Below are 16662 nucleotides of genomic sequence, written 5' to 3'. Positions count from 1 at the left end.
TTGTTTTTAATGTCTCACTACTAGAGCATAAAGAACTAATCACTTGTGATTTCCCTTTCTTTTCGAAACCAATTTTCTTGGGCAACGGAAGTTCGAAACAAATAAATTAACATCACAAAATGAAGTAATACTAGTTAAAGGAACAAATTATCTAGGTGACCGAGATGAATGCATGGTTATTGTAGTTAATTGGAATCAGATGTGCTATATGACACCCGGGTGTTCTACTAGCCATACCAGTTTTTTTTTTCCTTTCGATTTCTTTTTCCTAAGTAACATGCATAGAAGGGAGGGAAAACAAAAGTTGAGTGTTTTTAAGGCTTCTAGCACTTAATTTTCTTTCATATATCTAGTTATAGTCAATTTATATATGATTTACGATCCCTGGAGGTATCACCAATTATTACTTATATGAGATACCAAAATTTGGTACCCAAAATACCAGTGTTGGTACCTAGGTGCCAAATCCCATGTTATCATGGTGCCTTTCAAAATACTATATTAAAAATCTCCTACCTGAACTAGTATTTTTTGTCTATTCAATGATTTTACAGCAGGTACATGTGCAATTTTTACGAAAGTTAGAACTCTAAACAGTGTTCAAGTGTTTCACAAGCTATATATAGTAGATTTGGATGTCCCATCCCACATGAGCATATGAAGAAACTTAGAAAGCCAAAACTTACATTTGACCAAGACATCTCATGTTCTCTTTCAAAGCATATAGTGCTCCGGCTCTCGTAACCAATAAAGAAATATAGTTTGTTCTAACAAGATTTACAACATGGTTCATGGAGATATTTTGAAGTGTGTTTTCAGGTGCCACTCTAGAGCTGGTTGGTTAGTGGATGGACACCTTGTAGGGCAGCTCTAGTGTATGCTTCTAGGGTGTGCTAACAGAATCTTTCTAGCATGTCACCCTTGGTAAACATGGAGAAGTGAGGTGCCAACAAATGAAAATTCTTGCAAAAGGTATTCTTTTGAGCAGCCAGTTCCAGCAATAAGCAAATATTCCCAACAACAATATTTAATACTTGACTATTACTGCTACAAATAGCTATTGGCTACAATGTACATATTCATCTCTTAGACCTTTCAACCAACCATCTAAAAAGAGTTATAGAAAATACTCCCATGTAGATCGTTCACCTGCTACTCTTATAACTACTCACCTATAGAGCAACAAAACACAATCCATCCCAAGAATCTCACAGTTTACCACCTCAATTCAATCAACAATTCCGATCCCATCTCCCTCAAAATTTAAGTCCTTTCAATCCTTACGGTATGCCTCCATTGCTCCAAAGTACCACCCGTATGGAGGATTTCATCATAATATTCAATATGAAGTAAACTTCAACCGGTCTTCTATTGGAATGTTTGAAAGAGTACATGTGGTTGAAGGTGTATAGTCTTCGAGTAGAATCAATGGCCTTAGGTTTTGGTCTACACTCACCATTGTCTATTGCACTATATATCAATAAAGATTTCAGCAACCATAAGCGAAGTAATAATAGTGATGGTGGAAAAAAGAAAGGAGTACATATGAATCGGATCGAAGAAAAATATATAACCATTCCAAAAACTAGAACATGAGGCGTGCTTTGCGCGCCTTATCATGAATTCATATGACCGTAACAGTATAAATGACAATTGAAGGTGCCCACTTAATCATCTACTGTTAATTATATAAAATAGAGTTGTCATGTTCCCTTTTAAAATCTACATTACACTAATGTACATAACTGACGATCTCACCAGTTAAGCTAAGCCTGATGAAAAATGATACGCATCTCATGTTCCTAAGGCCGAGCCAAGTCTGTTCCACAAAATTAGAAACCATAGCTAATAACAACCGAAATAGAAGGTAAATTGTTTCTATTCAACCCTACACTTCGACGCCCGTTACCATTACTGCTGTTGACACCGATTTTGGCTCGGCCCAAAATGTACGAGATATTCATACCATATTAAATTAAATGATACTAGTCCATCAACCCGTGCTCCCGCACGGGCTAATATTTTTAGAAGCTATTATATTTAAAAATTATTTAGAAATTAAACTCCTAGCTAATAATCAAAATTGTTTACCTACTACTCTCTTATTTTTCAATACTACTCTTTTATTTTTCATTACTTCAACATAATACTTATATTCAACATAATACTTATATAGGTATGTACCTATTCTTTATCCAGTTGTGATTGATTTTTAATTAATAATTACTTATGCACTTTTTCATCCACATTCATACTTTTTTCATTTTGTATTACACCTCCAATCCTCCATACATTATGTTTAGCATACAAATCAATATTTTTCATCGATTCCTCACATACATGTATAAATGGTCTAAATGGTGGCACTCATCATGTGTATATACTTTAACTTAGTATTTTTATATTAACAATGACATAAATAGGTAATTTAGAATCTTTAACATTTCTGTATGATGCACATGAAGATAATTAGATTAAGATTTTGGTGTTTACTTTAGGTTATTTTTAATAACAACATATATGGGTAACATAGATAAAATTTTAGACTGACATTTTAAGTTATGCTTTATAATGATGCGTATTAGTAAATTTGATGAAGATTATGGGGTTACTTTAGATTATTTTTTATAATAGCTGAGCTCGGTAATTTAGATACAGATTTAGAGCTCATTTTTGAATATTTTCACAATGACAGTGGTGGGTAACTTTTTAGAAAATATAATAGATCAATGGCTATGATTATTAGAGTTTACAGGATTGGTGTTTGATATTTTTAATTTTTATGAGAATTTGTCTCTTTTTTCTAGATTGTCTTGTGGGAACTAATGCAGAGTCTCCAATGAAAAAAAATAAGACTACATTGCTACAAAACTATTACCATAACCTACCTCTCATTTGTTAAATATTCGAACACAATACTTATATAGATATATACTTAATATCTTCATCCAATTGTGATAGATTTTAGTTAGTTATTACTCTATAATATTTTCATCCATATTTATAATATTTAACTTTTCACTTTGCATTGCAGGTATGCACTTGAATTTGTTTAATGAACCCTAAGTTTGACATACAATTTTAGCATATAAATTTATATTCTCATCACTTTATATCCTTATAAATGGTGACACACATCATACGTAAAGACCTTAATTATTATATCATATATCAATAGTGTAAGATATAGACGATTTAGAATCATATATTGCTGTATATTTTTAATTAAGGTTATTTGATTAAAATGTAGGGTTACATCATGTTATTTTTAATAATAGCATGTGTGGGTAATATAGACGCAAATTTAAGGGTTTACTTTAAGTTTTTTAAGTAATAGTGGTAGGCAATTTAGTTGCAAATTAGGGGGTTATTTTAAATATTGTTTATAATGGCATAAGTGGCTAATTTTGATGAAGATTAGAGGTTGCTTTAGTTTATTTTATATAATGGCATAGGTGGGTAATTTATATATAGATTTAGGGGGTTACTTTAGGCTATTTTTATAATGGCATAGGTGGGTAATTTTTTACAAAATATAATAGATCTAATGGCTACGATGATTTGAATCTATCGATTGATGGTCGGATGTTTTGCTTTTTTGTGAGAGTTTCTAGGATTTGTCTCTTTTTCTAGAGTATCCACCTAAGAATCCTAGGTGACTTCACCTGGAGGGTTCAAAAGGAGCCTCCAATTAGTAATAGTAAGATTGGTGGCTAAATTGCATCTAAATAAGAAATAGATCAATGATCATTGCTCTCTACATATAGCGAGGGAAATTGACATAATACGGTATTAGCAATGAAATTTAATACACCTATGCATATATGAATAAAGCTGTATCTATGCCTACTCTACAGGTAAATACAACATGTTCGCAGGAATACGCGGCCGCCAGTCGTCACTCTACGAATACGTACCAAATTACTCACTTGACTAATCAAGTAATTAGTCAGTTAGATAGCATGGTCCCTATGATCATGCAAGTTCTACATATATATGTGTGTTGATCAAAGAGAAGAAACGATTAAAAAAATATATAAATAAACTCGTTCATGCTCACAAGTACTACCTGGTTGCGTATACATGCGAGCTAAGCATCGCTTAATCCATTAAGTAGGAAAGAGTTCCCTTGGCAGCCATGTATGCTCAAATACGTACACATGATCAGGGGCGGATCCAGGCCCCGGGCTGCAGCCCGGGCGAGCTATGTATTTTCATGTTTTATGCAGTATAAATCGACCTATATAGCATCAAATCAGCCTATTATCTTATTGTAAAATCAATTTGCCTTGGTCCAGCCTGGGTCCAGCTGCAGTTCTGGCTCCGGCGCCCCTGCACATGATCATGGATCAATACAAAGTTGCAAGATCCTGTACGCGCGCACGTCACAAATAAGCTACCGCATGTACAAAAGAACCTGCAAAACATACGAGGAATTATATGCTTCCCTAATCACGTATTTCAGGCCCATTGATCACCTGGCCCATGTACGTATTCCTCCTGCAAGATGTATCGCGCGCGGCAATACTACGCGCCGCTCAAGTTTGAATCGGCATGACCGAGTCCAAGCGAGGACTCACGTCCTGCACGTAATGCGCGCGCTCTGATTCAAGGCCATCGTTGGCGCGAGACCGGCGAGTACGAAATCAAAACAAATGAGCGCCAATCGCCCCTTGATCCTGGCCTATAAATAGATGGCCACGGTCGGCATTTTGGACCCCGGCGACACAGAACACCGAAAGGCTGCTGCGATCCCTCGACGGAGAGCAGAAGCCCCAAGAAACAACGACTGCCGCACTGAAGAAAGAAGAGCCGTGATGTGAGAACAGAGAAAGCACAGAAATTGTGAAATACGGCTGCACCTTGCCTTTCCATTTTATTGATATATATAGTCTCAGGCTTTAATACAAAGATGCAGTTATAGAATACATAGAGGCAACGTAATGCTAGTGGAAGAAACAACATAACTGAACCACTCCCTTGCCACTACGGCATGCATTAGACAGCACTCACTAATACATACTAATGGCATGCAGATTATTCAAAGCAACAAGATTAACTCTAATATTCACTCCCTTAATCTTGTCGTTTTCCCTTTACATCCACCATGCCCAGCTTCCTCCTCATCTCAAGAAATTTGACACGGCCAAAGGGACTTTGTCAGAATGTCTGCAAGCTGTTCTCCAGTTCCAACGTGCTCCAGCTCTACTTTGCCACAGTCACGAATGAAATGATACCTTATATCAATATGTTTGCTCCTTTCATGGTGCACTGGATTCTTGCATAGGTCGATAGCTGCCTTGTTATCCACCAGCAGTTTGAACTTCTTTGGTTCTTGCTTTCTCAATTTTCAACAAGGCGAGACAACCAAATGCCATGACAAACTGCCGTTGTCGCTGCGATGTACTCAGCCTCGCACGACGACAGTGCAACTACCTTTTGCTTCTGTGACATCCAAGCTATCAGGTTGTCACCAAGATAAAGCACAGCTCCTGTGGTGTTCTTGCGGTCGTCAATGTCACCTGCAAGGTCACTGTCGCTGTACGCGACTAGTGCCATATCTGCACCTTTTTTTCTTCCATAAAAGCAACCCAAATAGAGTGTGCTACTCACATACCTCAGTATGCGCTTTACAGCAGTCAAATGTTCAGAGGTCGGGTTCCGTAAACCGGCTTACAAGGCCAACGGAATGAGCAATGTCTGGCCGTGTGTTCACCAAACATCTGAGGCTCCCCACAATACTTCTATATAGGGTAGCATCAACAGAAGGGCTTGAACTCTTCTTGCTTAGTTTGAGTCTTTCTTCCATGGGTGTAGCACATGGATTACAGCCACTCATCCCAGCTTGTTCCAGAACCTTCTTTGGATATGCAGATTGGCACATGGTGATTCCTTTCCTTGTTTGTTGGACTTCAATTCCCAAATAATAACTGAGTAAACCCAGATCACTCATGCTAAACATCTGCTTCATTTGGGACTTGAAATTAGTGATGTCAATGCTATTGGAGCCAATTATGATTAAATCATCGACATAAACACCCACAAGCAAAACTGATGAGCAATCCACCTTCTTATAAACAGCATGCTCTAGGGGGCAGCGCTCGAACCCGAGGGACACCAGACTTCTGTCCAGCTTAGCATACCACACCCTTGGCGCTTGCTGCAGCCCATATAATGCCTTATTCAGCTTCAACACCTTGTGCTCTTGATTCTCTAACTCAAAACTAGGAGGTTGAGTCACATACACCTCCTCATTTAGATCACCATTCAAGAATGCTGATTTTACATCCATGTGGTGAACCTCCCACAGCCTTCTCGTGCAGCCATGCTCAATAGCAAGCGCACGGTCTCCATTCTTGCAACTGCTGCAAAGACTTCAGTGAAATCCACTCCCTGACGTTGGACATAGCCCTTTGCCACAAGACTGTTAGTTAAGTCTAGTTATTTTCCTATTTTACCCCTCTAGCCTATATATGTACTAAACTGGGCTTTGCCCTAGTGCGTGGAATGAGAAAGAGACCTATTGGGCCATCAAAGACGAGCTTTGTGCTTAACACTAGCACCATGGGAGTCCTTTTTCACCTTGAACACCCATTTCAGTCCAATAGCCTTATGGCCATGAGGCAGCTCTACAACATTCCAGGTTGCATTATCATCAATTGACTTGAGCTCATCTTGCATGGCATCCTTCCAGCACTCCTGTTTCATAGCCTCAACAAAACTTGCAGGCTCCTCTGATGCCAACAAGAGCTGGTCAAGATCCAACTCAACTTCAGTAGTGTTGTCATAGATATTAAAGAGAGATCGGGTCCGTATTGGTGGTTGTGGTGATGTAGTCGGTGTTATCGGCCCGGCTGACGTGGCCGGTGAAGCATCTGCTGGCAGTGTGGCATCATGTCCAATGGCCTCATCCACAGCCGGCAGATCAACACCATGATTCTTATCTGCACCTGCATTGTTATTAGTTTCATAATGGATGAAAAATTCACCACCAGGTTGTTGAGGTCCATCATCATTAGCATCAGAATCCCAATTCCATTTCTCTTGGAAATGGACATCACGGCTCACATGCAGCTTGCAGTTCTTGGGATCATAGACACGATATGCCTTCGATCCAGGTTCATCCCCGAGGAAGACCATAGGAGTGCTCCGATCTTGCAGCTTGGTGAGATGTGCTACCGCCGTTTTGACATGTACCACACACCCAAATGTGCGCTGGTGATGGACATTAGGCTTCCTCTTGTACAAAGCTTCATAGGGAGTCATGCCAATGACACTCTTGGTCAAGGCACGATTCAGCAAGTACACCACCGTAGTTGCTGCCTCACCCCATAATCTGCCGGGTACCCTTTTACTCTTCAACAAGCTTCTTGTCATGCCAACGATAGTCTGATTACACGTCGCTCAGCGACCCCATTCTGCTGCGGTGAATAGGGGGCTGTTAAGTATCGTTTCAGCCCTATGTTGTCACAAAAATTAGTGAAGTCGTTTGATGTGAACTCGCCTCCACGATCTGTTCCCAATGCCTTCACCTTTAACCCAGTTTCCAACTCAACCTTTGTCTTCACTGACTTGAAAGCCGCCAACACTTTATCTTTTGTTTTGATCAGCACTACCCAAATGAACCAAGTGCAATCATCAACAATCAACAAGAAATACCTCTTTCCTGCTGGTGTAGGTGGTGAAATAGGCCCACATAAATCTCCATGCAGTAGCTCCAGCGGTGCTTGTGCACGATATGTCGTCGCTGAGGGGAATGGCAAGCGATGTTGTTTGCGTCCCAAACACCCTGCTCAACATGTTTAATCAGTGGCAATCCCTCAACCATATGGTTTTGGGACATGTCTCTAAGTGCACGGAAGTTCAAGTGGCCAAACGTTGAGTGCCATAGCCACTCCTTCTCCTGGTGAACAGCCATCATGCACACAGGTTGTGCACGATCAAGCCTTAGTACATACAGCCGGTTCTTTGCCATTTTCACTTTGGCAAGAAGACATCTCTCACTGTCATGTATAATCAAATGGCCATCTTCCAAGACAACCTTACAGCCATTCTCTTCTAGCTAGCCCAAACTGATTATGTTACTGCATAAACGAGGAATATAATACACATCAGTCAATACTTTGTGTTCTTCTGCCAAGCCTTTGAATAGAATCATGCCGCGGCCTCGTATCTCCACGACCGAGCCATCTCCAAACCTCACTGACCCACATACAGATGTGTCGAGTTCAGCGAACACATCCTTGCAACCAGTCATATGGTTGCTTGCGCTGGTGTCAAGGTACCAGAAAATTCCTTCACGGCTTCCTTCTTCTCCAAGCTTTGGCTTTGTCTTCTCCTCATTCAACAGGATGGTCTCTGTGACATGTTCTTCAGAACAGTTCAGTTCACACACCTCTGCAAACAATAGTGCGGGCTCACTGTCATCCTTCTCCATTACAAATGCTTTCTCTTCTTTCTTTTTACTACGACACTCCCATGAGTAGGGCCTATAGATTTCACAATTAAAACACTTGATCTTGGACTTGTCTGGCTTCCTCTCGCCATCAGCTGATCAGCATCATCACCATAGCCACGTCCACGGCTACGACCACGGCCACGACCGTGACCCCTACCGCAGCCACACCCGCCTCTTTTGCATCCACTCCCGGAAGCATCACCTCATTTCTTCTCCTCCTTGGCTCTCCATTGAGCCCGAGTGAGCAAGACATGCTCACCATCATCATCATCTGCGATACGTAAGCGCTCCTCATGTGCCTTGAGACGCCCAATGAGCTCCTCTATTGACATCGCATTCATGTCAGCAAACTGCTCGATTGATGTGGCAATTTGCAGAAATTTTTTGGGGAGAGCACGGAGCACATTCGCTTGGCAACGTAGGAATCCTCCATTGGCTCCTCCAACTCTCGTATCTTGCTGACGAGGCTGCCAACCTTGATAGCGTACTCCTCAACACTATCGGTGCTCTTCATCTTCAGCATGTCGAGCTCCTGCTTGAGGGTCTGCACCCTTGGTTGCTGCGCACGGTCAGCCCCGAGATACATAGTTTTCAAGGCCGACCACACCTCCTTCGCAGTTGTCTTCTCCGAGACAACAAAAAGAAGATCCTCCGAAATCGCCTGAAGGATGGATGCACGAGCCACCTTGTCTCGCCTCGCATCGACAGCTTGACCATCAGCCGGCTCTACCACATCCCACGTCTCCTGCGCCTCCATCAAAGCCTGCATCTTGATAGACCAGGTTGAATAATTCTTCCGCGCCAGCACGGGATATGACAACCCGGCCGTGGCTGAATTTGCAGCTCCTGCTCCACTGCCGCCCACCATATCACTTGATGCCGGCTGGTACTTGGGCATTCAACACTAGCTCTAATACTAAATGTGAGAACAGAGAAAGCACAGAAGTTGTGCAATACGGCTGCACTTTGCGTTTCCATTCTATTGATATATATAGTCTCAGGATTTAATACAAAGATGCAGTTATAGAATACATGGAGGCAAAGTAATGCTAGTGGAAGAAACAGCATAACTGAACCACTCCCTTGCCACTACGGCATGTATTAGACAACACTAATACATACTAATGGCATGCAGATTATTCAAAGCAACAAGATCAACTCTAATACGTGAGTCGTCAGGTGATAAAAAAAATCATTGTACCCAGATTGCAAGCACCTGACAAAAAAAATCATTGTACCCAGATTGCAAGCAGGGGTATAAAAACTGAGTACCACACTGGAAATGCTGCAATGGAAGTCAAAAATAGTGTGTCCGATAAGGCATTTCAATATTGAAAATTGTAAAGAACATGCTTCCCGAGAATAATGAATTGTCGTCCACAATATATGAAGCTAAACAGGTTGTTTGCCCTCTGGGATTGAAGGTTCAGAAGATACACGCATGCCCTAATGACTGTAACATCTATCGTGGTGATGAATATGAGAAATTGGATGCTTATCCTGTGTACGGAGCGCTGCGGTATAAGATCAGGCAAGATGATCCTGGTGATGTTGAGGGGTAACCTCCTAAAAAGAGAGTTTCTGCGAAGGTGATGCGGTATTTTCCTATAATACCATGTTTGAAGTATTTGTTCAGAAACAAGACGAATGCTAAATTGATGCAATGGCACAAAAAAGAACATAAGCAGATAACATGCTGAGACACCTGCTGATGGGACCTAGTGGAGATCAATTCAGCATTCCCGGACTTTGAAAGTGATGCAAGGAACATAATGTTTGGTTTAAGTACTGATGGATTCAATCCATTCGGTGACTTGAGTAGTGGTCATAGTACTTGGCCTGTGACCCTATATATGTTCAACCTTCCTCCTTGATTGTGCATGAAGCGGAAGTTCTTTATGATGCCAGTGCTTATCCAAGGCCCAAAACAACCCAGCAACGACATTGACGTGTACCTAAGACCGTTGGTTGATGAACTTTTATTGTTCTAGAAGAAAGAAGGTGTACGTGTGTGGGATGAGGATAAACAAGAGAGTTTTGACCTACGAGCATTGTTGTTCATAACTGTGGTGGAACCGCCCAACTTAAACTGGCTTAAATGCGCCTAATCGCTGTCGGAACAGCAATTATCCTAAACGCACTTAAAACAGTATAAGTCCGGTAGTCCGTCGGGTGTCCCTAGGACTCCTCGAAAGATCCATGTCATGTCTCATAGCCATACACCAGGATCGCTTCCACGATGGGAAAGCATCAACAAACATTACATTTGTACATACATACAAGAGGTACGAATTATTACAGAACGTAGTTTGAAGTAAACTTAACAATGCAGGTTAGAGGGATTCTAGGAGTTTTAAACATAAACTGGTCCAGATGAGAGATGCACATAAGAGTTTTTCCTTCTGAGGGTATTGCGAGACTCATAACAATACCCTAGTTTTCCGGGGCTTCCTCCTCTGCGGGCTCCTGCGGTGCTTCTGAAACAGCCACAAGGGATAACCCTGAGTATGGGGTACTCAGCAAGGCTTACCCGACTAACCAATATAATAGTCTTTCTGGAACTACATGATAGCTGTTTAGTGTACTGGCTGACTCACCTTTTGCCAAAAGAGCTTACTAAAAAGTAGGGCCTTAGCTTTATCTTTTAACTCAATTAAGTTATTACTTAACCAATTTAAATGATGACAAAAAATATGCCTTTGCAAGCAGTAGGAAATTAAGTCATACAGCAAATTAATTTCGGAAAGACCTTGCATTCAAGAGATTTTACTACGATGCTCAATAGTGATCAAGTGCATTCATAACCGAGAATTGCGGCGATCCGGATCAATTTACATCCTGCAGGAGAGCACCCTGATCACCAGCTATGTACGACTGTACGGGTCGTACGTAACGACCTTTCGATTAGCAAACCCAAGGATTGGGAATAAGACTACCCGAACCCAGGGACGCACCCCCACATGGGACCCCACGTCTGGCCTGATCTCCATGTGAGTTTCAGACTACGCCCCTGCCAATCTCCAGCACGTCAAGCACGGGTACGAAATATTCCCGATCAGCGAGTCTACTAACCTACCGGGCTTTACTGGTCCCATACCCAGTAAGCAACCAGGTGACAATCACTTGATCAAAGGTTAAGACAATGATCGGGCCTTAACCGAATTAACCTAGCAGACAGAACTAACATCTCTAGCTTCTGTCTGCTTTTCAAACTTCCGAGCTACCTTTCCAGAATTAACATGTATGACCCAACATTTCACCTTAAGGTTCGGTAACCAAGTTACTTTAAGCATCTAAGCATTTCTAACTTGGGTTACTTACTAATTGTTTGAACAAGTGGCAAAGATGTCCTTAAAACAAAGTAAGGTCATGCACAAGAATGGGTTTCATTCAACTCCTAGACTTAATGCAATCATACAGAAAATAACCAATAATTGGACACATGAAATAATAACTTCAAAATAGATAGGTATAAATGCACCGGGGCTTGCCTGGGATCAACAAATGTTAGTTCTTCGGAAAACCCATTTAGTAAAAGAGGCACTTCAACATTTCGCGGACGCTGCCCATCCTTAGCTGAATTCCACGAATTCCACTTCAGGAGCTTCAACGTCTACGATTTAGTACATGCAGGAGTTAGAGATGCAAATTTTTGAACACATGACTATACAACTTTTCTTCATGATAAAGTTGCAAGCCAACAAGTGACTATACAACCTATCTTCATGATAAAGTTGCAAGCCAACACTAAACTACCCATAAAGATTAACCCAAAATTTTTAATTTCCTTACTAACCTACCTAAGCCTTTTCTTTTATTTAGAAAAGCATTATAGATAAATTCTAATCTCCAAAACCTAATTCCTATGGATTACTAAGAATTTGTGAATAATAAAACATTATTCAATATTTTATCCCTTTTATAAAGACTAAGTATTTATTTAAATACCTTAACCAAAGGTACTAAATAAATACCTAATTTTTATTACCTTAAGAATTTTTAATGCATAAAGGAAGATAAAACATTCCTAATAAAATTGGTTTCACTATTTTTGGGTCAAATCTATAATTTCTAATGAATTAAATGGTGATAAACGAATTTAAACTATTTATCTGCAAAAGAAAAACCTATGATTATCCAAAACCCCCGAATAAACCTTTCTCACTCACCCGCAACCAAAGCATCTTCTAGCACATTGCAAGTATACTGATCAGCAGCTAAACCATCTCCTTCCATCATTTTCTCAGCCTCATCAACCATCCGCTCCCTACACCATAAATCGACCAGTGCTGCATAAGCACGAGTACTTGGACTCCATCCTAGCTCCTTCATCTTCTGCAGCATACAGAGCCCCTCCTTCCCTCTTCTAGCATCACACAACCCCCTCACCAAGGCCACGTATGTGTGCATGTTTGGCCGCTTCATCTCCCTGAACAACTCCAGTGCCTCATCAATCCTCCCTGTCTCACATAGTCCTTCAACCAGTGCAGCATAAGAGACAACATCTTGCGCGAACCCTCTGAGCGGCATTTTATCGAACAGGTTGTGGACGGGGTGGAAGGCAAAGAAGAGGGGGGAAAATGGGAGCTGTTGCTCTATCTTGCTTCGTAGAAAGGAAATAGACAGGAGCTCAGCATGGTGGTGTGCGTAGCTGGTGGTGCTTGTTCGTGCGAAGCAGGAAACGGAGAAAAGGGGCAGCGTGCTTGAGCTACTGGAGAGAGAGGGAGAGAGAAAGTTACTCCTTGCAGCTTGCTTGTTTGCTCGGTGGGGAGAAGAACAGAACAAGGAGGAAAGGGGTGCGGCGGCGATGGGCGCGTAGACGCAGTGGAGGCCAGGAGCAGGGCAAGCACGGGCGGCCAGGCGCTGGTGGATATGGTGCATGTGGGGCGGCGAGCCAAGGCGCGCAGGCGGTGGTGCAGGCCAGCGGATCGAGCGGACCGGAGGCTAGGAGCTGCTCTGTTGCTGTGCTGTTTGCTGCGCTGCTTTGCTTCCTGCGCTGGAGGAAAAAGGAGACAGGGATGGCTCAAGCTTGCGCTGGAAGAAGGAGAGGGCAAAGAGAGCAGGTGCTGCGGTGCAAGAAAGAAAAAATTAGAGGAAGCTGGCGCTAGCTGTGTTCTGCTCTTGGCCGGGAGAAGAAAAGAATGGTGACATAAAAAAAATGGATAAGAGCAAGGGCAGGAGCAGTACTTTTTTGAAGCTTTTCACCACACATGGCTGCCACCTCAGCTCGCCGGCGTACTGGACGTGACTCAGCTCATCGTGCTGGCCGGTGCACAGAGGTGCCGCGCGCCTCTATTCTCTCTGCCCCCCATTCTTTTCCTCTTTCTTTCTTTTTTCCAACCGACAATTTCAGGCCCAAAATTCGTCGAATTTTCAATCCAAACTTTCTAATCTCCCTTAGACAAACTTATAGAGAATCCCAAGCACTCCATTTGTTATTTTTGCTTCGCGTTGAGAGGATCGCTCTAAGACCGTGAATTTGAGCTCCAAGGTTTCTGACAAAATCGAGACTGTAACTGAATCAAACGATTCAGTTTCGTCAGACCTTTCGGTAGAGCCATTTGCTCCACTTTGGGTTCGATTTTAACTGCCCAAACTCACTTTATCTGTCCCAACTTCCACTGATATTAGTTCAACATACAACAAAGGTTCCATTTTGCACATAAGAACCCATATCTTACACACTAGATTTTTCAAAAACTTGCACCAAAGATTGCTAAGCAGCACCGTTTTTGAGGACAGCATGAAGTTCTAACTTTGAGCCTCCAAAGAAATTTGAATTCATTGCTTTCTTTGGCCAGCAACACATCCAAAACACCCTTTATGAAAGTTGGAGGAAATCCAAAGTTCTACCTTTCATAGATTTGCACTTTTGGCTGAATCTCGCTCCTTCCTCGTGAAAAATGTCTCTGAACTTTTCTGGACATTGAACTTCAACTTAACTGAATTTTTCTCCTTTTGAACCTTGCTGTCAGAAACTTCAACAGCCAGTTATGACAAAAATCCAAACTGCTCTTTCAAAAGTCCCTTTATAAAAGTTGTAGTAAATTTGCTGAATTTCAATTCATATTATTACACCTCCTTCAGATTCCCAACCAATCGAGGAGAATTTCCTTCTGAACCTGACTGCTACTTTTCCCTTTTTAACAGCTAAGCCTTTTGACAGATTTTCTTGAGGTCGATTTTCGTGGCTAAAATTCAATAGAGTCTTGCTCAGAGCCCTTAAACAAAGTTGTAGAAAATATTTGTGACTATCTTTGATACATTTGGAGTTTCTGCTGATTTTGACTCTAAGGGTTCGAAATTTGCTTCCAAAACCGACTGTTACTGTTCATTCCTCCAATATTGACAGAACTGTCAATTTTTCTGAGCTGAAGGTTCAGGTTGTGTTTACTCCATTTTTTTCACTTAAACTCTCAAAACTTCCTTTATAGAAGTTGTAGATAACCTATTTCTCTACATTTATCTTATTCATCTCAAAAGTCCAATCCTTCTTTTTCTCTTCCAAATCTAGCTCTGAAGCTAACTGTCATTTCTTGCTTTTCACTAAACTGAATTTGCACTGACTGTCTGTACTTCTTAACAGAACAGCACCCCCTTCTCCAATTAAATCTTGAATTTCCACTTAACACTTCAAATGCCAATTATTTCATGCCAAACTTGGAGATCATGCTAAGCTTGATATGAAAGTTCCATTTTGCCCATAAAATCAAAAGTCCACATAGGATTTCTTCAAAATCTCTTGAATCAAAATTCATTTCATTTAGTACTGTTTTTCAAAGGCATTTATGCCTATATCCAGTTAGTGAACAGTAACATCCTCCATTTCTGATTTTTGGATAATTTAAAGTCCATTTGCTTCTCAAATGGTCTCTTTGAGTTCCAAATGTCCATAAGGTCCAAATTCATGCATTTGTCAACTTTTTCTGAATTTGAAGCTCTTATTTGGCATTTTTGGCTAAAATTTGACCAAAAGTTGACTTTGGCCATAAAAGCTCATTAACCCCCCAAATCTTTGTCATATCCTGTTCTTGGCCATTCTTGAGTGTTTTTAACACCCCGGGTGCTCTGCCATACAGTTCTCGACAGATAGCTCGATAATCACTTGTTCCCTCTTTGAGTTCTAATTTGGGAATTTAAATTCGTGTTTCTTGGGCTAAGAACTTCTGCAATGGTTAACCATAGATTAAAGATTCTATTTCTCAAGTTGTCGCCCAACTCTTGGTTGTAGGAGTCCTTTGAATTTTTTTTTCTTTTTAAATCTTGAATCTTTGGTCAAATTTGACCCAAATTTGACTTTGGTCCATAATACCTCTGTTGCATCCAAATTCATCATTAATCTCTAAATTACCTTCTTAGGCTTTTAATAACACTGGGTGTTACAATAACCATCAATGATTGGCCTGCACTGAGTAACCTTTCAGGACATACAAACAAGGGATATCGGGCCTGCACCCACTGTTTAGATGACACAGATAGCATGTATTTGAAACACTGTAGGAAGGTCGTGTATATTGGTCATCATCGATTTCTTCCTGCTAAGCACCCATTAACAAAGAAAGGGATGCATTTCAAAGGGGCACCAGACCATCGTAAAAAACCTGCATACCGTAATGGAAAACGTGTATTTGAGATGATAAAAGATGTAAGGGTAGTATATGGAAAGGGTCTTGATAGCGAACCTGTTCCGAACGAGGATAACGGATGTGCACTCATATGGAAAAAAAGTCTAAATTTTGGGAGCTACCTTATTGGGAAATCCTAGAGGTCCGCAACACAATAGATGTGATGCACCTGACGAAGAATCTTTGCGTGAATGTGCTAAGCTTCCTAGGTTTTTATGGGAACTCAAAAGATACATTGGAAGTACGACAGGACCTGAAACGTATGAAGCAAGGAGATGACCTACATCCAGAAAAGAGAGATAAAAGACAGCACTACTTACGTCCTGCCAGTTACACTTTCAACAAGGAAGAGAAGGATAGCATGTTTGACTGCATGAATAGTATCAAGGTTCCATCTAGGTACTCCTTGAATTCTGGTTGCACTGAGGGGTATTCTACCAGCGAATGTATGATTGACGCTCGTAAAGCTATGCGCATTTCTCAATGTGATTTTGCAGAAGGCAATCAATCCAACCAAGCTGCTAAAGCTACAGAATGATGTGGTACAATGTCTTGTCAGCTTTGAGTTGGTATTTCCAC

The 16662-nt window shown here is 41.1% G+C and overlaps 2 protein-coding genes across 2 annotated transcripts; both read right to left on the bottom strand.

Annotated features, from left to right (window-relative positions):
• Window positions 1–8062: 8062 nt before the first annotated feature.
• Window positions 8063–9356, bottom strand: LOC101767329. The gene is made up of 2 exons (XM_004967042.1): window positions 8863–9356; window positions 8063–8489 (listed from the first exon to the last, which is right to left on the bottom strand). Exons 1-2 carry the CDS (start codon window positions 9354–9356, stop codon window positions 8063–8065), a joined length of 921 nt encoding a protein of 306 aa, XP_004967099.1.
• Window positions 9357–10792: 1436 nt separating this feature from the next.
• LOC105914296 (pentatricopeptide repeat-containing protein At1g62680, mitochondrial-like) lies at window positions 10793–13936 on the bottom strand. Its single transcript, XM_012845451.2, has 3 exons — window positions 12628–13936; window positions 11950–12071; window positions 10793–10935 (listed from the first exon to the last, which is right to left on the bottom strand). Exons 1-2 carry the CDS (start codon window positions 13337–13339, stop codon window positions 12031–12033), a joined length of 753 nt encoding a protein of 250 aa, XP_012700905.1. The 5' UTR covers window positions 13340–13936; the 3' UTR covers window positions 10793–10935; window positions 11950–12030.
• Window positions 13937–16662: the final 2726 nt, after the last annotated feature.

Source organism: Setaria italica, chromosome IV (genome assembly GCF_000263155.2).
Source record: "Setaria italica strain Yugu1 chromosome IV, Setaria_italica_v2.0, whole genome shotgun sequence".
Lineage (NCBI taxonomy): Eukaryota > Viridiplantae > Streptophyta > Magnoliopsida > Poales > Poaceae > Setaria > Setaria italica.
The sequence above is the reverse complement of the archived record's forward strand: the minus strand, read 5'-3'. Positions and strand labels throughout refer to the sequence as shown.

Bases quoted from the DNA above. Each gene is read 5' to 3' on its own strand.
- LOC101767329 (XM_004967042.1), bottom strand. From the start codon at position 9,356: ATGCCCAAGTACCAGCCGGCATCAAGTGATATGGTGGGCGGCAGTGGA. The intron at 8,490-8,862 runs GTGCTCCGTGCT...TGAAATCTATAG, and splicing joins TCCTACGTTGCCAAGCGAAT to GCCCTACTCATGGGAGTGTC.
- LOC105914296 (XM_012845451.2), bottom strand. From the start codon at position 13,339: ATGCACCATATCCACCAGCGCCTGGCCGCCCGTGCTTGCCCTGCTCCT. The intron at 12,072-12,627 runs GTGAGTGAGAAA...ACTAAATCGTAG, and splicing joins AGAAGATGCTTTGGTTGCGG to ACGTTGAAGCTCCTGAAGTG.